The sequence below is a fragment of the Mustelus asterias genome, chromosome 4 (genome assembly GCF_964213995.1).
Source record: "Mustelus asterias chromosome 4, sMusAst1.hap1.1, whole genome shotgun sequence".
NCBI classification, from domain to species: Eukaryota; Metazoa; Chordata; class Chondrichthyes; order Carcharhiniformes; family Triakidae; genus Mustelus; species Mustelus asterias.
The window spans coordinates 111,932,672-111,952,415 of NC_135804.1; the positions used below are offsets into that span (position 1 = coordinate 111,932,672).

At 40.8% G+C, this 19,744-nt stretch overlaps 1 protein-coding gene across 8 annotated transcripts in view; it reads left to right on the plus strand.

Moving 5' to 3' along the window:
* phka1a (phosphorylase kinase, alpha 1a (muscle)) overlaps window positions 1-19,744 on the plus strand; it is a 94,290-nt gene that overhangs the window by 41,405 nt on the left and 33,141 nt on the right. For 5 of the 8 annotated variants that reach the window (XM_078211655.1, XM_078211657.1, XM_078211656.1 and 2 more), the window contains exons 17-20: window positions 662-740; window positions 2,566-2,645; window positions 6,982-7,158; window positions 10,776-10,861. In XM_078211655.1, the coding sequence (XP_078067781.1) occupies window positions 662-740; window positions 2,566-2,645; window positions 6,982-7,158; window positions 10,776-10,861 (422 nt within the window). Of the gene's footprint in view, window positions 1-661; window positions 741-2,565; window positions 2,730-6,981; window positions 7,159-10,775; window positions 10,862-19,744 lie in introns of all 8 variants that reach the window. The other 3 variants (XM_078211659.1, XM_078211660.1, XM_078211661.1) reach the window with 1 other exon arrangement.

Here is a 19,744-nt window from a genome sequence, read left to right on the forward strand (position 1 = left end):
GATTATCATTCTGGATCCTGCATTGAGAAAATTTAAAGGTGTTGATGGCAGTGATTGAGAAGGAAACCTGAAACATTCAAATGTGCATGTCCTAACATATACCAGACATTGCATATAAAGTTCTTAAGTTAGCAGCTGTTGGGTTGATTTGTAAAACGCTACTTGTAGAGAGTCAAACAACAAGCAGATCTTGAGCTTGCAGGCTGGATGAGATAGCGAGAGAGAGAATCCATTCTGGGTCATGTCTCTTCTGTTTCTGTCATTGGCCTGGAGAACAGCAGTTTCTTAAGGCACAAAAAAGGGTTAGTTGGCTCATCACATGATCCCCTCTCACCAACTGACCAATTATCCAAACATGGTAATTATGAGATGATTCTAGGTCCATGGATTAAACATGACAAGTTTGCGGCTGGAAAAGCTCTCCTCTCCACCTAGGGTTCATTGTTCAAAGTGCATCTAATGGCTTTTTCCTCATCCAGTTGTTTGGTCTTCATGTTTCCAGACCTTTACATTCAGTTACAGCTGTGCAATAACCAATTTATTTTGAGCAACGCAGCTCTGCTAGTTGTAAAATGAGATGGAATTTTGTTTTGACAAAATTGAATGCAAGTTATAACTCTGATCCCATATATATGACTTTATGTTGAATTTAACTTTGCAGTTGACAATGGAACCAATATTCATCCAAATATTCTATCAACATTAAAAAAACTTCAAGATGGATATTTTGGAGGAGCCAGGTAGGTAATAAGACATCCAATGTGTAGCTGAATGATTGCACATTTTTGAGTAGAAGCCATTGAATAATTATGAGGAACAGGAGATATGACTAATCATTTATATACACTTGCCCAGAATTACTAGAAAAAAATGTATTTGATAATGGCCTGTCTTGATTGAGATCTGCCAATTTGGCAGCGATTGAGAAGGAAACCGGAAACCTTCAAATGTGCACGTCCTAACATATATCGCACATTGCATATAAAACATAGACATTGATAGCATATGGGCTTTTTAATAATCATCCTTGTTCTGTCGATGAGTAAGATCTTAAAAACAATTTACTGCCAAACACTCCTGTGGTATAAAGCAACTTTCTGGTGATTGTAACTTTTTCCTTTCAACTTTTCCCCCTCTTCATTGATTTGATTCTTGTTAAGACTCAGTTCCATGGACACTGATTGCCTTGCATACCTTAGTTAAGTGGGATTTGTACACTCGAGTTGACTTATGAGTGTTGACAGACTGTTCTACCATAATACAAGGGCTTCACAGCTGAGCTAGCTGCTGTCCTTTGATCTCGTTTGTGTCCATATTTTCTGCAAGGCTCATTGAGTAGCTACTAGAAATTTGGATTTTGGTTGATTTTCTCTCTCTTTGTATAGGGTACTGAGCAATTATGCCCTATTCTTACTCTGACAGATCGGCTAACTGGAAATTGAACCTCTCAATTACCAACTGAGTTATTGGGGAAGTCTAGTTTCAATTTATAAAAGTGGTAAAATGTTCCCTCTTGATGTTGGACATGCATATTTGATATTAATAATGGTATAGATGACACAATCCAATTGATAACTTCTATAACCTTTGGCAAATTATATATTGCTGTAGATGCCAAATGGAGGTTGTGTTTTAATTGATTGCATTCTCGGTCTTGTATTTCCTTCTTTGGCAAAGAACTGCAATTTTCTTTGGATCAATAGATCAATATCCCCCACTATTCAACTATTTTTGGCATTACACTTAATGTTTGGTATTTTTAATTTTTTGTTTAATTTCCTATTAAAGAGCAGCCACAAAACTGGATTTTTAAAAATTCATTTGTGGGACATGGGCGTCGCTGGCTGGCCAGCATTTATTGCCCATCCCTAGTTGCCCTTGAGAAGGTGGTGGTGAGCCCCCTTCTTGCTTCGCTGCAGTCCATGTTCTGTGGGTTGACCCACAATGTCGTTAAATCCCTCTAATTTGCTCTATCTTAGATGTTGAACTGCGAAGGAAGGAATTCTTTAGTGTTTAATATAAATATTGTTTCCATTTCCGTTGGCAAGACAAACAACAACCATTCAGTCCAATCCATTCATCTTAACATTTCGGTTATCACTCAGGAACTGGCACAGATCATTTTCACCGTCTTCCAAAATCATAAACCAGGCTGAAACACTCTTTCCCCCTCATGATTTTAGGACCCTGTTGCAGAATTTGGCATTTAGTTCTCAAGGGGTGATTGTGCATTGATCAGGTGCCCCATTTGTTGATCTGCTGATCTGTGCACCAAGCAAATGTTCTGCTGCCTTCAATTTCCATATAGTGCAGAAGGAGGGCATTTGGCCCACCGAGTCCGCACCGACACCCCAAAAGAGCAAATCGACCCTGGTAGAGCTGGAAGCACATACCACAAATTTGTATTGTGCATGAATTTCCAATCACTTCCTTTCATGGCATAGTTCAGAAAATTACTCCTAGAAAATTTCCCCGAACCCCATGATTAAGTGCGCTTGTGGCAGGTCTTGTTGCTCAACTTGAATTAAGATTGCGAAAAACCACTCTTCCTTTTTTTGTTTGCAGAGTTCAGACAGGCAATTTGTCATCATTACTGGTAACTTCATGCTGCACGCATCTCAGTTTTATGGATTTAGGACCTGATGGTAAGACACTTACTGAATGGCTTGAATCGCACACTACAGTAGAAACAGTGGAGCATCTGCATGAATTTCAGCTTTTAGATCTCGGTAAGGATGAGGATCTACACAATTGCCATTTATTTAACAATACAGATTTGACTGCACAAACTGACATTGGTTTCTCAATAATTAGATGTTTGTAAGTGTTTTGTAATTAGGCTATTTTCAGTCTACCACAGTGTTGTGACTGAGTGTGCTGCTGAATAATCCAATAAATTTTAGTCATGCTTTTAAAGTAAGAGCATTCGATTTCAAATACGTACAATTTTTACTTAAATTATAGAGTACTTCTATATTCGAAACTAATTTAAATGTAACGTCTTACAGGAAGCATTAATTACTGTTTGACAGTAGGGTAGATGCTTGTTTAGAGTATTGTTTCATTTAGTTGAACTATGCTCTTAATGTTTGCAATATTTTCATTTTAAAGGAAGATATGGAAGGGGGAATAAAAGGAAACTGCCTTTTTGTATTTCAGAGTGATATTATGTGCATGATGAATAATACTAAGGAAGGCATTTAGACATTTTTGCATTGCACTGATACAGTATATTCTGGGAAAACATCACTTTCAGCTGAATTGTGCACACTTGCTACATTGTGCAGCTTTTCCCAAAATAATAATTAGACGCTCTCTTTTTGCTTACTTTTCAAATTTTGTCTGTATTTCTTCAGAACCCAATGGCTCCAGCTGAGACAGAACTTGAGAGCTGCTGAAACTCCTCCAATAATTTGCTCATTTAGCCATTCTTCATGTAGAAATCAAGATTGTGAATATTTTCAGACAGACCTATCAGTGGAGCAGTGCAGCCTAGACTATCTAATGATCACACACAAACTTTCCAACAGATTGTTTATTTTTCTTTCTGAATCTCTTCTTCAGCCTATTGATGACAGTTGTACAATCCTTGCTACGACCTTGTCATTACAACGCTGATTCTGTTTTCATGCAATTTTTATGTACATTGTAGCAAGGTTTTCTGTTTTCTGAACAGTGATCAGAAACAGGAAACATGGCCATTTTCCTTCCTAGACCAGTTGCATCTAACTCCAGACCAAACTTGCGATATTCCTGATCTGTCTGATTAAAATGGTTTGTATTTAACTGGAATTTAATTATAGGAGAGAAGTGATGTGGTTAGCAATAGCACAAAGATGATTAGCTTCAAACATTTAAAAACTGGTATCCAACTTTCTGATGATATTTATGTATTAAACAAAAGTTTTGGAGAAAGCAGGTTTAAACTCCCAACATGAGTAGATTTTATTTTAGTGGAAGGTTAAGGTATTAGAAATATGAAACAGGAACCCAATTTACCTGCAGTCTCCCAGCTCTGCTTTTAATTGAGGCAGGATGAAGGAGGGGAGTTGTGGTTGGACTAGGGGTGCGGTTGTGATTGGAGTGGTAGGAGGTGGTGACCAACCCGTTCACAGGTTGTAGAAACCTCATGAAGGCAAAGTGCCTCCAGTTTTACAGGGTTTCTATTTCTAACCCAATAGGCTGTGCAAAACAAGGCAAGAAAGGCTGGATCTCTCAGGTAGGTACATTTACAGCACTGCTTATGGGCAAGGAAGAGCAGGAGTGTTTCTTCCAGGCCCAATAAGCTTACCTGTAAGCCTCCTCCACCTTAATTCACCACCACCCCTCCCCACTACCCCCGTCACATCATCACTGATTTCTCCTATTCTGATCTTCTCGCCACAACTCTCTTCCTCTATGCATTACCAACCCCTATTGTCAGTCATCTTACCATCTCTTTCCCCCACTTCTCCATTTTCCCCCTTACCCCTCCAATAATATTCAAACAGCTAGTGATCAACCATGACCCTTCAAACTGCATGTTATGTTGCCCCCACCACTTGCCTAGATTCCAGAAAAGGAATCTTTATCTTAAAAAAACCCCACATGGTATAGTTAAAATTTGTTGTTGAAGAATGGGCAGAATATGAAAAGTACAACGGAAGTTATTTTGAACTGAATGTCAGTCATTCTATTTTATATTGTGAAATGAACCGCTCATTCTCTCATTATTGGGCCAAATGGAATCGAGCTTTATTTTGTGGTCTGTGAAAATCCTCATCGTCATTACATTAAGGTGATTCTGGATTCTGTTGGTGATTGGAATTTGCATTTCTGGTTTTGCTTTATTGCCTATTACGTTATTCCAAATTTTTAGCTATGCTTTTTTAAAAAAGGGCATATGAGATGAAGAAAATCATTTTGCTTTCTGCTCTAGTAGAAGCTAGGTGCATGGATATGTTGAGTCACTTAAGCTTGTCTTGCACTTGGCTATTTACGGTATTAAGTTGTGCATTTTTAATAACATGAAAGTGATGAGGAAAATTATAAATAATGATATACTACGTCGATCTCATTTGCTGTGTTCCGTTTTGATGGAATTTCTGTAGTTCAAGATGTTTCTGGCTTATTGAGGAACTGAAGAGCATGTCAAGCTGTCACCATCTTGCAGTGTGAATTTTACAGCTGCCTTCTGTCCTTTGCTGTCCCTCATTCTCTAGCATAAATGAATCAGGATACACTTAATTTCTGCTAAGATATGAATTTGATGTTGATGTTTCAAACTGGATCTGCTGATTTTAAAGGTTAGCTTGTCATCTATTTTGATGCTTTCAGTACTCTTGAGCAGATTAACTTCTAGCTATCAGAATTTGAGAATGCCAAGCCTGAAACCTTTGTGATTTCCCCCTCTTGTTGTCCTTATCTAATATTTCATCTTTTGTAAATTCTACTATACATGAACTTAAAAATGTTTATATCTATTTGTATCCGTGCATTGACTGGGACTGGGGAGAGACAGATGGTGACACCTTAGTTTGCTCCATTTAATACCAGACAGCAACCTGGTGTTCAAAACATGTATTTTTTTTTGTTTCCAGTCTAGTACTCTCCACAATTCTCCTGAAGGCAGTGACTCATTCAATTCCCTAAGTATTGACATTTAGCTGGTCCTCACTTCAGTGGCCATTAGTCATTTGCGATCATTGGCAGATTAAGGGAAGCATTGCAAATCCAATTCTGTACCGCCCTCACCTGACATCTATGCATTCCCACTTTCTAGGATGTGTTACTGCACAATTAATAAGCATGGGATCCCCTGCCTATCATAGGAACAGAGACGTGTTGTCATTCCTGTATTGCTGTCTTGCTTGAGATAAGTTCGTTTAATAGTAGAGTTTCTATGATTCTATTCTATGAAATCGGTATTTTTTATTTAACTTTTCGCATTTTAAGAAAATTTGATTATGATCAGAAAATTATTTTGTCTAGTGAGCATTATTAGATCTGGAAACAAAGCTCATTGCTACACATGCGACATTCTGAGTAAACTTATCCAATTGAGCACACATTTGCACAAGGCCACCAGCAACTGTATCAGTGTTACTAAGGAATGTGGACCTTTATGAACAGTGAATTCAGAGTTGGACCTAAGATGCACCTCAGCAGTACTCATGTGATGATTAAATCTGGAGCTCCTGTTCCTGTTTAAACTGAAGAAAGTCTTTGCAATCTTCCACAGCATGCAGGTTCATCCAGTCTGCATGAAACCAATGTAGAGATGTGCAGCTGAATACAGAATACAGTAAAACATCTTTAAGTCTACTCTAGCCTAGATCCAAATCAATTTTATGCATTGATATAGGACCTCAGTAAACATTTGGGGTGGGATTTTCCGGCTGTGCTCGCCCCAAGTCTGGAAAATACCGCACAAGGTCAACAGACCTTTGCATGGTCCTGTCCTGCCTGCTACAATTCCCATGGCGGGCGGGATGGGAAAATTCCACCCTTGGTTGGGAACAAGAGGCTAAATGGATGTAGACTGAGATGAAGCACTCATAGAAATAGTTGTTTCTGTGCTATATGGCAGGAGGGCATTGCCATTGTTGCTACTACCTGTTGAAAAGGATATGTAGTCTGTTTCTTTGCCTGATTGTCTTTGGAAAGCAGGAAATCTTTATATAACTGATTTTCTTAGATTAAATGGGTGAGATTAGAGTCCATTCTGAACAGTACATAATCTGCGCAAGGAGTAAATTGACAGACAGGTCTTATTCTTGTTTTTTTCATTGGCTATATTTTCGGTTGTATTACCAAGTTGAATCAGCCAATGTGTTGACTGCAATGAGAACTTTTCATGGCTGCTGCAGAATGCTCATTTCATGTGCATGCATTTGCAAAGCTCAAGGCCTCTTTCTCACTGCCTGTATGGAAGTGCTTGTGTCTTGCTTGACGTCCATCAGGATTTGTACCCATTAAGTATGAGTGTCTTCGTTGCCACAGTGGAAAGACGGGATGAGTTAACCGTGTACTTAAACCAACTGCTGGAGAGCAAGCCGTCACAAACTGAATTGCTGCCGACTGCACAGAAAAAGGGTCTGCATCGTTTCCGTGCTGTTGCACATGCTACCCGGGACCTCCTGTCTCTGGCAAACAAAGCAAAAGGACTTGACATTCAAAGTTAGTTTGGTATCATTGATTTTTTTTCTAGAAAATTTGCTATGACTTTGAGCACTTTTAAGAGGTAATCTGAACTTAAATCTTTGGACAGATGAGTAGCATGCCCATTTGATGAGCCAAGTGATTGTTTCTTCCACAAACAAGGGGACGGGATCCCATCTGTTTCCCTCTTTAAAATAAAGAGCTCTTAGAAAAGTAATTATAACTTGTAACGACGTATTTTTGATGCTGTACGAATGATTATTTTCTCATTTTTACAGTTGAGAAATTATTTTGTTGCCATCAATTAAGAAACTGATGAAGGGGATTTTAAAATTGAATGTGTTAATTCAATTGAAATTGCATATTTCGCAGAAGCACCCAGGACTATTGATGATCTGTATTAATACTAAGACAACTCCATTGGTTGGGTTCCTGGTTCCTTTCTTTCTCTCCATCTTCTTTCCTTGGCTCATTTGCTGTTTGAACAAGAAAGAGATAATATGCTTTAAAGAAGTACTGATGTTTATTACTGTAGCTCACAATTTTACCCTTTACTTTTATTGTCAGTTTTAAAGCAATCCTTATCACTTTTTAAAAGTAGAGGTTATGAGCAGTGTCTTGCAATTTTTATGAATAATATTTTTCATCTAACTATTTTTCAACATGTTTTGGGAAGAAGTCTTCTGTCTGCACTTGTCTAATTCATCTAACCTATCAATCTTGCAAAGGAACCCTCACCCTCTGCTACCTTTATCTGCTTTTCTCTCTCTTGGCAAGGAAAATGAGAAAAAGTCAAAGCCAAAACATTCATATTAAATTCACTGAATTAATAGCACAGATGAATATGAATATGTTTGATTTAATAACAGTTATGGAGTCTTGGTTGCAATGACCAAAGTTGGGAATGAAATATTCCAGGATACTTCTCTTTCAGAAGAGATAAGCAAAATGAAAAAAGGGAGGAGAGGTAGCACGGGTAATAAAAGATGGGAGAAACAAAGTGAAGAGAAAAGATTTTAACTCAGAAAAACAAAAAGTGGAATGTGTGGTGCTGTGAAACAGCAAGGAGCAGAAACGTTGGTGGTAGTTGTTTCAGGCTCCCTAACAATTGTAGCCTCGGGTAGAGTGTAAATCAGGATATTAGAAGCGCACATATTTGGGGTAATGCAGTTATCATAGGGAATTTAAATCGGTATTTAGACTAGGCAAATTAGCAGTAAAAATTGTGGCGGAGTTGTTCACGGAATATATGCAAGATATCATTCAGAATCAGCATGTTGAGGAATGAACTAGGGAGCAGGTTATCTTGAATCTAATATTGTGCATTGAGACCCCTTTACTTCGCTTGGGTTCTGTCATGATCCTTTTTAACTTTGCTGGCCTGGTTTCTGCCCCTTTTGGCTTCTCCTGAACCGCTTCAATCCTCATGGCTTCCAGTATTTGGGCTGATGGTAGTTTTTTCTTCACATGACGTACTCAATCTTGTGCCCCTTGTTCCCAGTGAAACTTATTGTTCAGGACACCAATGTTAGCTTGTGAGGATGTAGCTTACAAGACAGATAATGAAAAATCGGTGGACATAGTACATTCGGATTTCAGAAATCATTCAATATGGTGTCATGCTTCTTGTTCAAGGCCTTGCCCACCCAGTGTAAAATTGCTGTGTGGCTAGCGCAGGCAGGAACTCGGACAGAATTCTGTACCTTCAATTTCACATTTTTCAAATCCCCGCCTAAATACAAGCCGGAGGTGGTGCATGAAATTCTGGCCATATAAAATTATTAAGGGCTGGCAGGTTAGAAATTGTGATCATTTTTCCCCTGGTTGGAGAATCTAGAACATGGGGTTACAAATTCAGAATAAAGGTTTAGAACTGAGGTGAGGAAAAGGTTTTGTAAATCTCTACCCCGGAAAGCTGTGTATCCTCAGCCATTGAATATATTCAAAACATGTTGTTAGATTTTTGGGTGATAAGGAAATTGAGGGAAATGGGGAAGATGGAGTTGAAGTAGAAGATCAGTTATCTTGCTGAATCATGGAGCAGGCTCAAAGAGCCACAGGCCTATTCCAGCAACCATGTTCTTTGTCTTGCTCTCACACTCTCTGACTCATTCTCAATCTCTTTCTGTTTAACAGTCTGTTTCGATCTCTGTCTCTCTTCCTATCTGTCTGTGTCCCTCATGTGCTGCCATCCCACCCTGCTTCTGGCTCTTCACTGATTATCCTGCAGCTAAACTCATAACAATCAAATTTTTAAAAGTTAAGATACATAAATGTAAATTGCTCAGTGAATGCCTCATCTCTTCGCTGCAGCACGTACTCAAGGCTACGTAAGTACCTGAGACTTTACCTCCAATCCAATCAGAGACCAGGAAGCCTGTCTCTCGTAAGTAAATATAACAATGGTCATGACCAGAGAACCAACCAGGAAGGTGTGTGAATATTTTCACCTACCCTCACTGGAGATATGTCTCAGTTGGATAATTCACACCTTCCTCAAGTTCCAATCAAAACTATTTTCTGGCCAGTTTTCATCGGATGAAGGGCAATTATTCAGCCCCTTGAGTCTTTTCTGCTATTCAATGAGTTGACCTGTGTCCTAATAATGTCCACAGACCTTGGGTCCATTTCTCTTGATGCATTTGGCTAGCAAAGGTTTATTGATTTCAGATTTCAAATTACCATTTGAGCTAGCACTGCTTTTTATGGGTGAGAGTGTTTCACACATTTATCACCCTTTGCAAATTGAACCTTTCTACTGAATGGTCTGACGCTGATTTTAAGGTTATCCCCTTGCCCTGTACTCCACTGCCAGTTGAAAATGTTTCCTTCTATTTACACAAACAATTGTCTCAAAATCCTAAATTAAATTGTCCCTTAGCTTTCTATATTTAGGGAAAGCAAGTCTATGTAATCTTTCCATGGAGTCCTGGTAACATTCTGGAGAATTCACATTCATTCCTTCCAAGACTAATATATACTTGCTAAGTTGAGTTCCCCAGACTATATACAACTCCACATGTATCTAGCCAAGGCTTTTTGACAGTAGAAAAACTTCCTCCCATATATTTTCTAGACACTTATTTATTACGGCTAATATCCATTTACCTTTTAATTTTTTTTTGTACTTGACTATTATCAATACTAAATGTATCAGGTCCAATTTGAAGTCCTAGCGTTACACAACTTCACTTAAATGGCCAATTCCTGATTTTCTCCTGTAATCAGTGGATTATTTCAGTTAATGTTGAGTTGAGCAGGACATCTAATGTATTTCTGTTATTTCTGTTGGACTTCTGGACATGATTCAAAAGGTTCCAGTTGAAGAGTTGCAAATGTAATAAATGTACAAGAAGGTGTGAAATAAACATGCAGGGCTCTGGGGAAAGAGCAGAGGAGTAGAATAATTGGACAGCTTTTTCAGAGAACTAACACAGGCGATGATGGGCAAATGACCTCCTATGTTGTAAGATTCTAATAAGCATATTCAGTGTAGTCTGGACATAATGGTATGTTGCGTGTTAAAGCTGAAATCTAGGGCAACGGGTTCTTTCTTAATGACTAAATACTTGTTCTAACTAGTTCAAGTAATATTTTAAATGTAAAATAATTAATTAATTTATTTTCTATTGTAGATCTTTCTCTTTATCTACCCAGCAGCTTGTTAACTATCCCTCGTTCATCGGTAGATCATTCAGACCTACCAAAAGTCAATCAAGAGGTAATAACTTTTTATTTTTACTTTTCATTTAATTGTTACATAGGCCAGGATTTTAAGGCCCTGCCATGGTGTTTCCCCTAGCAGATGCTTTGGTAGGACAGCAATAGAACACCAGGTGGCTAGCGTCACTGCTTCTGAATCAAAAGCTCCTGGTTCGAGTCCCACCCCAGGACTTGATGGCTGGCCAAGGAAGATGTGTTCATAATGTGGCCAATAGATTGACTATCAAACTGCAAAATCCTTCCAACACATGCAGGTGGTGATAGTGGGAGAGAATCCTGGTCAATCAAGCTTAATGCGGAACGGTACACCTCAAGCTATAAGCCTCTGGCAAAAGGGTAGCAACCTGTTCCAAGAAAAGCTAGCTACGTAAACAGATTAAAGTTTGCCTTTTGCACCTCTAGGTATGGGCAAAAAGAAGCAACAGCAGACAAACATTGGTGTTTATCGGGGATGAAATTGGGAGAGGTTATAATGAGGCCCAACATGCTGATCAGCTGCAGAGCAAACCAGACATGTTGGGATGTTGGGTTAAAAAGTTGGAGATGTTGCTTGATGTAGAGGAACACAAAGTTGAATAAACCAGAGAAGGAAAATCATGCAGGTACAACATAAATGGGAACAACCTCCAGGAAATGTCACCAGAGACGAATCTGGGCATTTTACTAGAAAACACCTGAAAAACATCACAACATCGTGCAGCAGTAGTGATTACAAACAGGATGTATTGTTCAAGGAACAGAGTAAAAATCTCTGTGATAATTGGTTTTTACAAAGCATTGCTTCAGCCCATCCTGTTCATGATGAAGACATCCGTGAGGGAGTACAGAAAATGGAGTTATGTCGATAATGGAGTACTATACAGAACAGTATGAATACTGTGTATCTTTATATCAGAGGGTAACAATAAATCAACTAGAATCATGAGTAATATTTTGATATTACTTTAAGCTTTAAGGTAAGGGTAAATGGATTCAAGCTTAGTTGTTACAACAAAATATAATGGGGGCAATTCTCCCAGCTCGCTGCGCTGTTCTAGCAGGATTGAAGGCTCCGGGTCTACTAATGTCTCCACATCCCCTTGCCAGGAGTGTTTCACTCCAGCGGGGTTTACAACAGCCCCCCACTAGCTGGCATTGCCAGCTTGGCAGTGCCAGCCTGGCCCTCTGGCACTGCCCAAGGGGCAAAGTGGCAATGCCCAGGGGGCACCTTGGCACTGCCCATTGGGCAGTGCTAAGGGGTTGGAGCTAGAGTGGGGGGAGGGAGATCGGTCGGCCTACTGGTTGGGTCAGGACCGTGTGGGGGGGGTTGGTGGTAGGGAGGAGATCAAGGTGGGCCAACAGGGAAGTGGGAGGGCAGGTAGGAGCTGGCCTGGACGCATCCATGAGGCCATCGATTGGGGAATGGGGGGTCAGTAAGCCAGCAATGTGGGGTTGCCCAGCAATTGGGAGGCCGGCAGTGCGGGGCTACTGTGCATGTGCCGATCTCTGCTCTGACAGATCGGCACATGCGCAGTGGCCCGCTCAGCGCTATGCTGCCGGCATCTCCAGTGGGAATAGGCTCTGCCCACAGCTTTTCAGTGTAATTCACGTTAGGACACTCTGTAAGGCACAGAATGTAGGAGATTTATTTTTAAAATTCCACTGAAAAAACCAGCAGGATTTATTTCAGTTGTTATGCAAATTCGGCACTTAAAATCATTTTGGAAGAATCCCACCCAACTTTTTTCACACACTGGTATGTGAATAGCCAACTGGGGAGGCAGTAGAAGCAGAGAAAAATCAAAATTTGAGAAGAATGTTGACATTAAGGTTTTGAGCTATTAAAATGGGAAATCTTGTAAAATCTGGGATCTTCAGAATTAGGCTTGTGCAACCAGACTTCTCTGATCCTTTAATATCCTACATTTCTGCATTGGAAAAAATCCATAGTGTGGGGTAGGCATAGTTAAGTATGTTAAGTAATGTTAAAGATTTAACCACAAAATCCAAGAGTTTGATTATGTTAGAAAATTAGAAAATAATTTTCTGCAGTTATCCCACTTGGTTTTTCTTTTTTCCCAGAAGACCACTTACTAGCAATTGGGGTGGATGGTGAACAAAGTTCCACCTGCGAATTGATGCAGTGAATATTAGTAGTCTTTTCTTGCCCTTTTTTAATATCTGTATAAACATTCTTAATAGATACATGAAAGTTTATTGTCTTCAAAGCTACCACACTAATCCACTACTTTTGTTGATGGAGCATAATATGTCTACTTGCAAGTTGCAAGAAGTTGTGAGGTGAATTGGGGCTTTTTTACTTCTGGTTTTGTATGTCATAGAGTTTTACGTGGCTGACATCCCTTCCCTTGAGGACCTTCTCAGCATCATCCCCTTTGACATCCTCACTGGGGGAAATGTGCCACTCCTCCATTTCCTTCTCAGGCAGTTCCTACTCCCATTGCTAACCAGGTTGTGGGGGGAACAGCCAGCGACCACAATACACGGCACCCTCTGCAGATTATATTGCAGAGCTTCACCAGACCAATGCAGGCTCTGGAACTGAAACTTCAGCATCCTTATGGTCTTCTACAAAAGTGAACATTGCAGCATGAGCCTCATTGTATCTTGTCTCAACTGCACTCTGTGGCCTTTGCACTGGCGTCATCAGCCACTTCCTCATTGGGTAGTCCTTGTTTCCAAGGAACCAATCCTGCGGCCTCTGTGAATCCTGGCAGATGTCAGGGATCTGAAAGTGGCTGAGTATGTAGGACTTGTGCACAGTCCCTGGGAATCGAGTACACACCTGCAGGATCTGTTTGATGTGGTCGCAGACCAGCTGGGTAATCAGTGAGTGGAAGCCCTTGCAGTTCACCTTGTTCAGAGCTTGATGCCATGAAGCTGTGAATACTACATGAGTGCAGTCGATTACATCCTGTACTTGTGGGAGATCTATGCAAATCCCATTGCTCTTGCATCATGGCTTGCCTGATCCCAATTGAAATAGACGAAGCTGTGTGCCCTCAAGAAGATTGCATTTGTCACCTCCTGGATGCAATTTTGTGTGGAGACTTGCAAAATCCCTATGGTCATCAATGGAGTCCTGGAAGGACACATTGGTATAACAATTGAATGCTACAGTAACTTTCAGCGACACTGGCAGTAGATGCTCTCCAAGTCCACGTGACAACAAATTATGCAGCAGGTGGCAGATGTGACCAACCAGTTCCCTGGACATACGTTGTCTTCAGCAACGCAGGTTCTGGGACATTTGCAGGTATGTTAGGTGCTGCCTGTAGATTTGATTTGATTTATTATTGTCACATGCATTAGTATACAATGAGAATATTATTTCTTGCGTACTATACAGACAAAGCATACCGTATATAGAGAAGGAGAGGAAAGGGTGCAGAATGTAGTGTTACAGTCATGGCTAGGGCATAGAGAAAAATCAACTTAATATAAGGTAGGTCCATTCAGAAGTTTGATGGCAGGAGGGAAGAAGTTGATTGGTACGTGACCTCAGACTTTTGTGTATTTTTCCCAATGAAAGAAGGTGGAAGAGAGTATGTCCGGGGTCCTGGGGTCCTTGATTATGCTGGCTGCTTTTCCGAGGAAGTGTAGACAGTGTCAGTGGATGGGAGGCTGATTTGAGTGATCGACTGGGCTTCGTCAATGACCCTTTGTGGTCTCTTGCGGTCTTGGACAGAGCAAAAGCCTTACCAAGCTGTGATACAACCAGAAAGAAAGCTTTCTATGGTGCATCTGTAAAAGTTGGTGAGAACCGTAGCGAACATGCCAAATTTCCTTAGTCTTCTGAGAGAGTAGAGGTGGGCTTTCTTAACTATAGTGTCGGCATGGGGGACCAGGACAGGTTGGTGATCTGGACACCTAGAAACTTGAGGCTCTGGCCAATTTCCACTTCAAATCCTGGGTCTAATGAGGTGCTTCCAAGCGGTGGCTCTCTAGGGTTCATCCTCTGTATGCGGAGCAGGCACTGTCACTCCTTCCTCTTCACGGTTCTGCTCCTGCTTTTGGTGAGCTCGGTACTGGCGTATTCTACTTCTTCTCCCCGGCTATAAGTTAAAAAAAATGGCAGTGAGGTCTCCAGGCTCCATCTTCATGATGGTCTTCTCACTGCAGTATCACAGAGAGAGACTTAATGATTAGCATTTGTCCCAAAAACCACTTTTTGTCCATTCATCATCTGAAGCTGACCCTCAAAACCCACTGACTCATGTACTGGCCACAATGTTGATGGCTCGTCCTTCGTTCGAATGCTGCTTGGATAAGACCCCACACTACCCTTGCTCCACACCATATGACTAGTTAACCACTTTGCTGAATCCTGAGCTCTCATCTCAGATGCAGACATTGGCCCAAGCTTCATTCCAAGGCCTTGCACTGCTCTATGGACAGCACTTGCCAATATGCTCCTCAGCACACAGCCAAGGATTTGGAATGCAGTGTGGCATTATCAACTGTCTAAGAGTGTATAGTTACCTGCCTAGCCGGGCAATGGTACATGCACACCATGGCAGTCATTGATTTTGGAAGTCAGTGCGCCAAGGGTTAAAAGGATTGAGCAACAGCCAGTGGCGCACACACAAGTGGTGCCTGAGTGGGCATAATTGCATGATTAGTTAGACTCCAAGCATGTTGAACCGTCTGTCTTAATGACTCCCCATATCCCTCCATGCTTCCTTTCTGTGTGTGAGGCCCTTCCAAGAAGCCCATGCCCGAGACTTCCCATCTCTCTGCAAGGCCCTTATAAGACGCCCGTGTCCCAGAAGGCATCCTCCAAAGCACTGCTTTTCAGATTTGTCTGTGAAACCCTCCACATTGCTGGAGTCAACATCTGATATTCCAGGAGTCAACGGCCAGTCTCCCCCAAGTCTAATCCGGTACCCCCTTGCTCAAACCTGTGTCCCGTGAGTCAGCCTTGGTACCCACTGGGTCAAGCCTTGTTTTCCTCGAGTTAACATTCGTACCCTCTCTCCACCCTAGAGAATTGGAGATGCTCTATAAATGCTGCGCTCAACTCCAAGCTCCCCTCAGAGATCTGCTCACTAGGTCCACGCCTTTTGAAGCCAGTCATGCTTTGCACTGTTCTGACATCATGCTGCCATGAATGGATTTTTTGACATTAGAGAGTGATTCTGGTATATGAGCCCAATAATGATATGCTAATGTATTACAATGAGGGTTCCAACATTGAATGGCAGGAAACGTGGGCCACCACTGACAGGGGGATGGGACGATCACTTTCGGCTTTTACGTCAACGTGTAATGCAACTTAACCTTGCGATATTTTCCACTATCGTCGCTAAATGCACCTAACATGAATGGGAGCAGTACCCATAATCTTATATGCTCGATGTACCTATTTAGTCATTATTGCCAGTGTTTGTTTTGTTCTGTTCAAATTTGTGTAGTAACAATTCTTTAGGTGTTTCAATTTTATCTTGAAGGCCTGCACTTATTTCCTAACCCTGGGTTCTCCCACACATTAAGTTGAGATCCTAACAAGTATCCAGCTTCTCCATAATTCTCATAACTGGGCTCGTAACAAAAACTATCTCTTTGGGATTTTATTATGTTAAAGTGGCACTAAATAAGTGCAACTTGTTATTGGATCTGAAATGCAAGGAGAAACCTGAGCTGAGGTTGCAGAGCAGGAGCAAACTGTCAACTGGACAAATATTGTGCCAAATATGTTCCTTACACCAATGTACTCAAACGAGCATTTGCTGGAAATATAATCAGCTGCTGCTGGTGACAGGCCGGAAAGGCCATTAATCCATATCTTGGCATATGTGAACAGCAAGTGCTTTGAGTGCCATAGATTAAATGAATTGAGCTGCAAACATCCACCTAACACCTGACTTGGGACTGCTCGAAAACATATTGGAGGCGATTCTCCCATCCCGCTGCACTAATTTTTTAGTAAGAAGTCTCACAACACCAGGTTAAAGTCCAACAGGTTTATTTGGTAGTAAATACCATAAGCTTTCGGAGCACTGCTCCTTCGTCAGATGGAGTGGAAATGTCTGTTTGTCAACATTTGAAATGTCTGACATTTCCACTCCATCTGACGAAGGAGCAGTGCTCCGAAAGCTTATGGTATTTGCTACCAAATAAACCTGTTGGACTTTAACCTGGTGTTGTGAGACTTCTTACTGTGTTCACCCCAGTCCAACGCCGGCATCTCCTCATCATGACTAATTTTTTAGCGCAGTGGGCCAGGAGAATGTTGCGGTGGGCGATGCATGAGGTTTGCGCATGCGTTCCTGCCACAATAGCGCCGCCCAGCATCGGATTTCCGGTGGCGGCTGCTTCGCACAGGAAACCGGCGGAGAGGCCCACTGGAAAACACCCACTGGAAAAAACAGAGTGAATTACTCTAGTTTTTGTGCGAATTTGCAACTTAAATGTTTTTGGGAGAATTCCGCCCATTATACTGGATTTTGCGATTAACGGTGAAACAACAGCACTTGTCATTAACCTCTAAGAAACTGACCATAATGATACTTTGATCTGTGACATGGATTTCTCTTTCCCGATAACAGTTTAAATTAGCATCAAGGTAAGGGAATCCCCATAAGTCCAGCAGCAGTGATGTCAATTGCATTGAAGTATTCTCACAGACAGCAAACCTGGAAGTTAAAGGCACTGGTTATCATCACCTTTTCATTTAATTTTTTCAGGTAGTGAAATAAATTATGATTGGATTAAGATTGAAGCCAAACTTTGATTTGATTTATTATTGTCACATGTAGTGGGATACAGTGAAAAATGTTGTTTCTTGCGTGCTGTAAAGACAAAGCATCCCGTTCATAGTGTACGTAGGGGAGAAGGAAAGGAGAGGCTGCAGAATATAGTGTTACAGTCACAACTAGGTTGTAGAGAAAGATCAGCTTAATATATGGCAGGTCCATTCAAAGATCTGATGGCAGCAGGGAAGAAGCTGTTCTTGAGTCGGTTAGTACGTGATCTCAGACTTTTGTATCTTTTTCCCAACGAAATGGTGGAACAGAGTACGTCCAGGGTGTGTGGTGTCCTTGATTATGCTGGCTGCTTTTCTGAGGTAGAGGGAAGTATTGACGAAGTCAATGGATGGGAGGCTCATTTGCGTGATGGACTGGGCTACGTTCACAACCCTTTGTAATTTCTTGCAGTCTTGGTCAGAGTAGGAGCCATACCAAGTTGTGATACATCCGGAAAGGCTGCTCTCTGAGATGCATCTCTAAAAGATTTGATTTGATTTATTATTGTCACATATATTAGCATACAGTGAAAAGTATTGTTTCTTGCGCACTATACAGACAGAGCATACCATTCATAGAGAAGGAAACAAGAGAGTGCAGAATGTAGTGTTACAGTTATAGCTACAGTGTAGAGAGAGATCAACTTAATGCAGGGTAGGTCCATTCAAAAGTCTGATGGCAACAGGGAAGGAGCTGTTCTTGAATCGGTTGGTATGTGACCTCAGACTTTTGTATCTTTTTCTCGATGGAAGAAGGTGGAAGAGAGAATGTCCGGGGTGCGTGGGGTCCTTGATTATGCTGGCAGCTTTGCCGAGGCAGCAGGAAGTGTAGACAGAGTCAATGGATGGGAGGCTGGTTTGTGTGATGGATTGGGCTACATTCACAACCTTTTGTAGTTTCTTGTGGTTTTGGGCAGAGCAGGAACCATACCAAGCTGTGATACAACCAGAGAGAATGCTTTCTCTGGTGCATCTGTAAACATTGGTGAGAGTCGTAGCTGACTTTCAAATTTCCTTGGTCTTCTGAGAAAGTAGAGGCGTTGGAGGGCTTTCTTAACTATAGTGTCAGCATGGGGGGATCAGGACAGGTTGTTGGTGATCTGGACACTTAAAAACTTGAAGCTCTCGACCCTTTCGATTTCGTCTCTGTTGATGTAGACGGGGGCATGTCCTTCCTGAAGTCAATGACTATCTCCTTCATTTTACAGACATTGATTATTGTCGTTGCACCATTCCACCATTTTGAAACATTTAAAAAAGTTTGAAAATGTGGATATTTTTAAATAATGGAGAAATTTGATATTCCACAAGAATAAAATTGGCTTTTCAGGTTCAGTGAGGATGCTTAGCAGTAATTATAAACATCCTACATAATTTAAAAACCTACGGGCCAGTGGGGGTGTTTAGCTGTAATTATAACACATGTGCCATCATTTAAAACCTTGTGACGCTTCATTAATTAAGGTGTAGTGAGACTAATATCATAAAAGTATAGATTTTTGTCAGTTTATTGATTGCTTGGGGATTGCACTTTGAAGGGAGTTCACCTCTGGACGATTTCAATAGCAAACCCTCTGGAGAAACATAGAATTGCTGATAGTAACTTTGGGAATCTAGAAGTTGCTGTTAGTTTCAGTATAGTCAGCAAATGCTGACTTTTACCTTCATTACTAACTTCACACTGCTGCTTACAAATCAGGAGAAAAACTAAATGTAATCTGATGTTCATGACCTAGAAAACTTGTGTAATTTATAAGACTATTACAAGAATGTTGTAGACCAAGAAGGCAATTTATATTAATGGGTTTTTTAAAAATTGATATACACACCTGTCCATTTTAAACATGGGTGTTTTAAGTGGTGGAACTGTACTTTCATATCAAAAGCATGACAAAAATGACCCAAGCAGTTATAGGCTAATGAGACCAGTAACAGGTCAAATAACAAAATTAATTCTAACAGACCATCTTGTTGGAAGAGTACTTGCAGTCGGTATTCCCACTGACCTAAGTTTAGATAATTATTTATTTTGTATTTTATTAGCACAGGATTTAATTAAGTTGATAAATTTGTTTTGCAGTTGTGGAATTGAGGTGGTGCATATCTTTATACTGAAATGAGGTCGAGACCCATAAG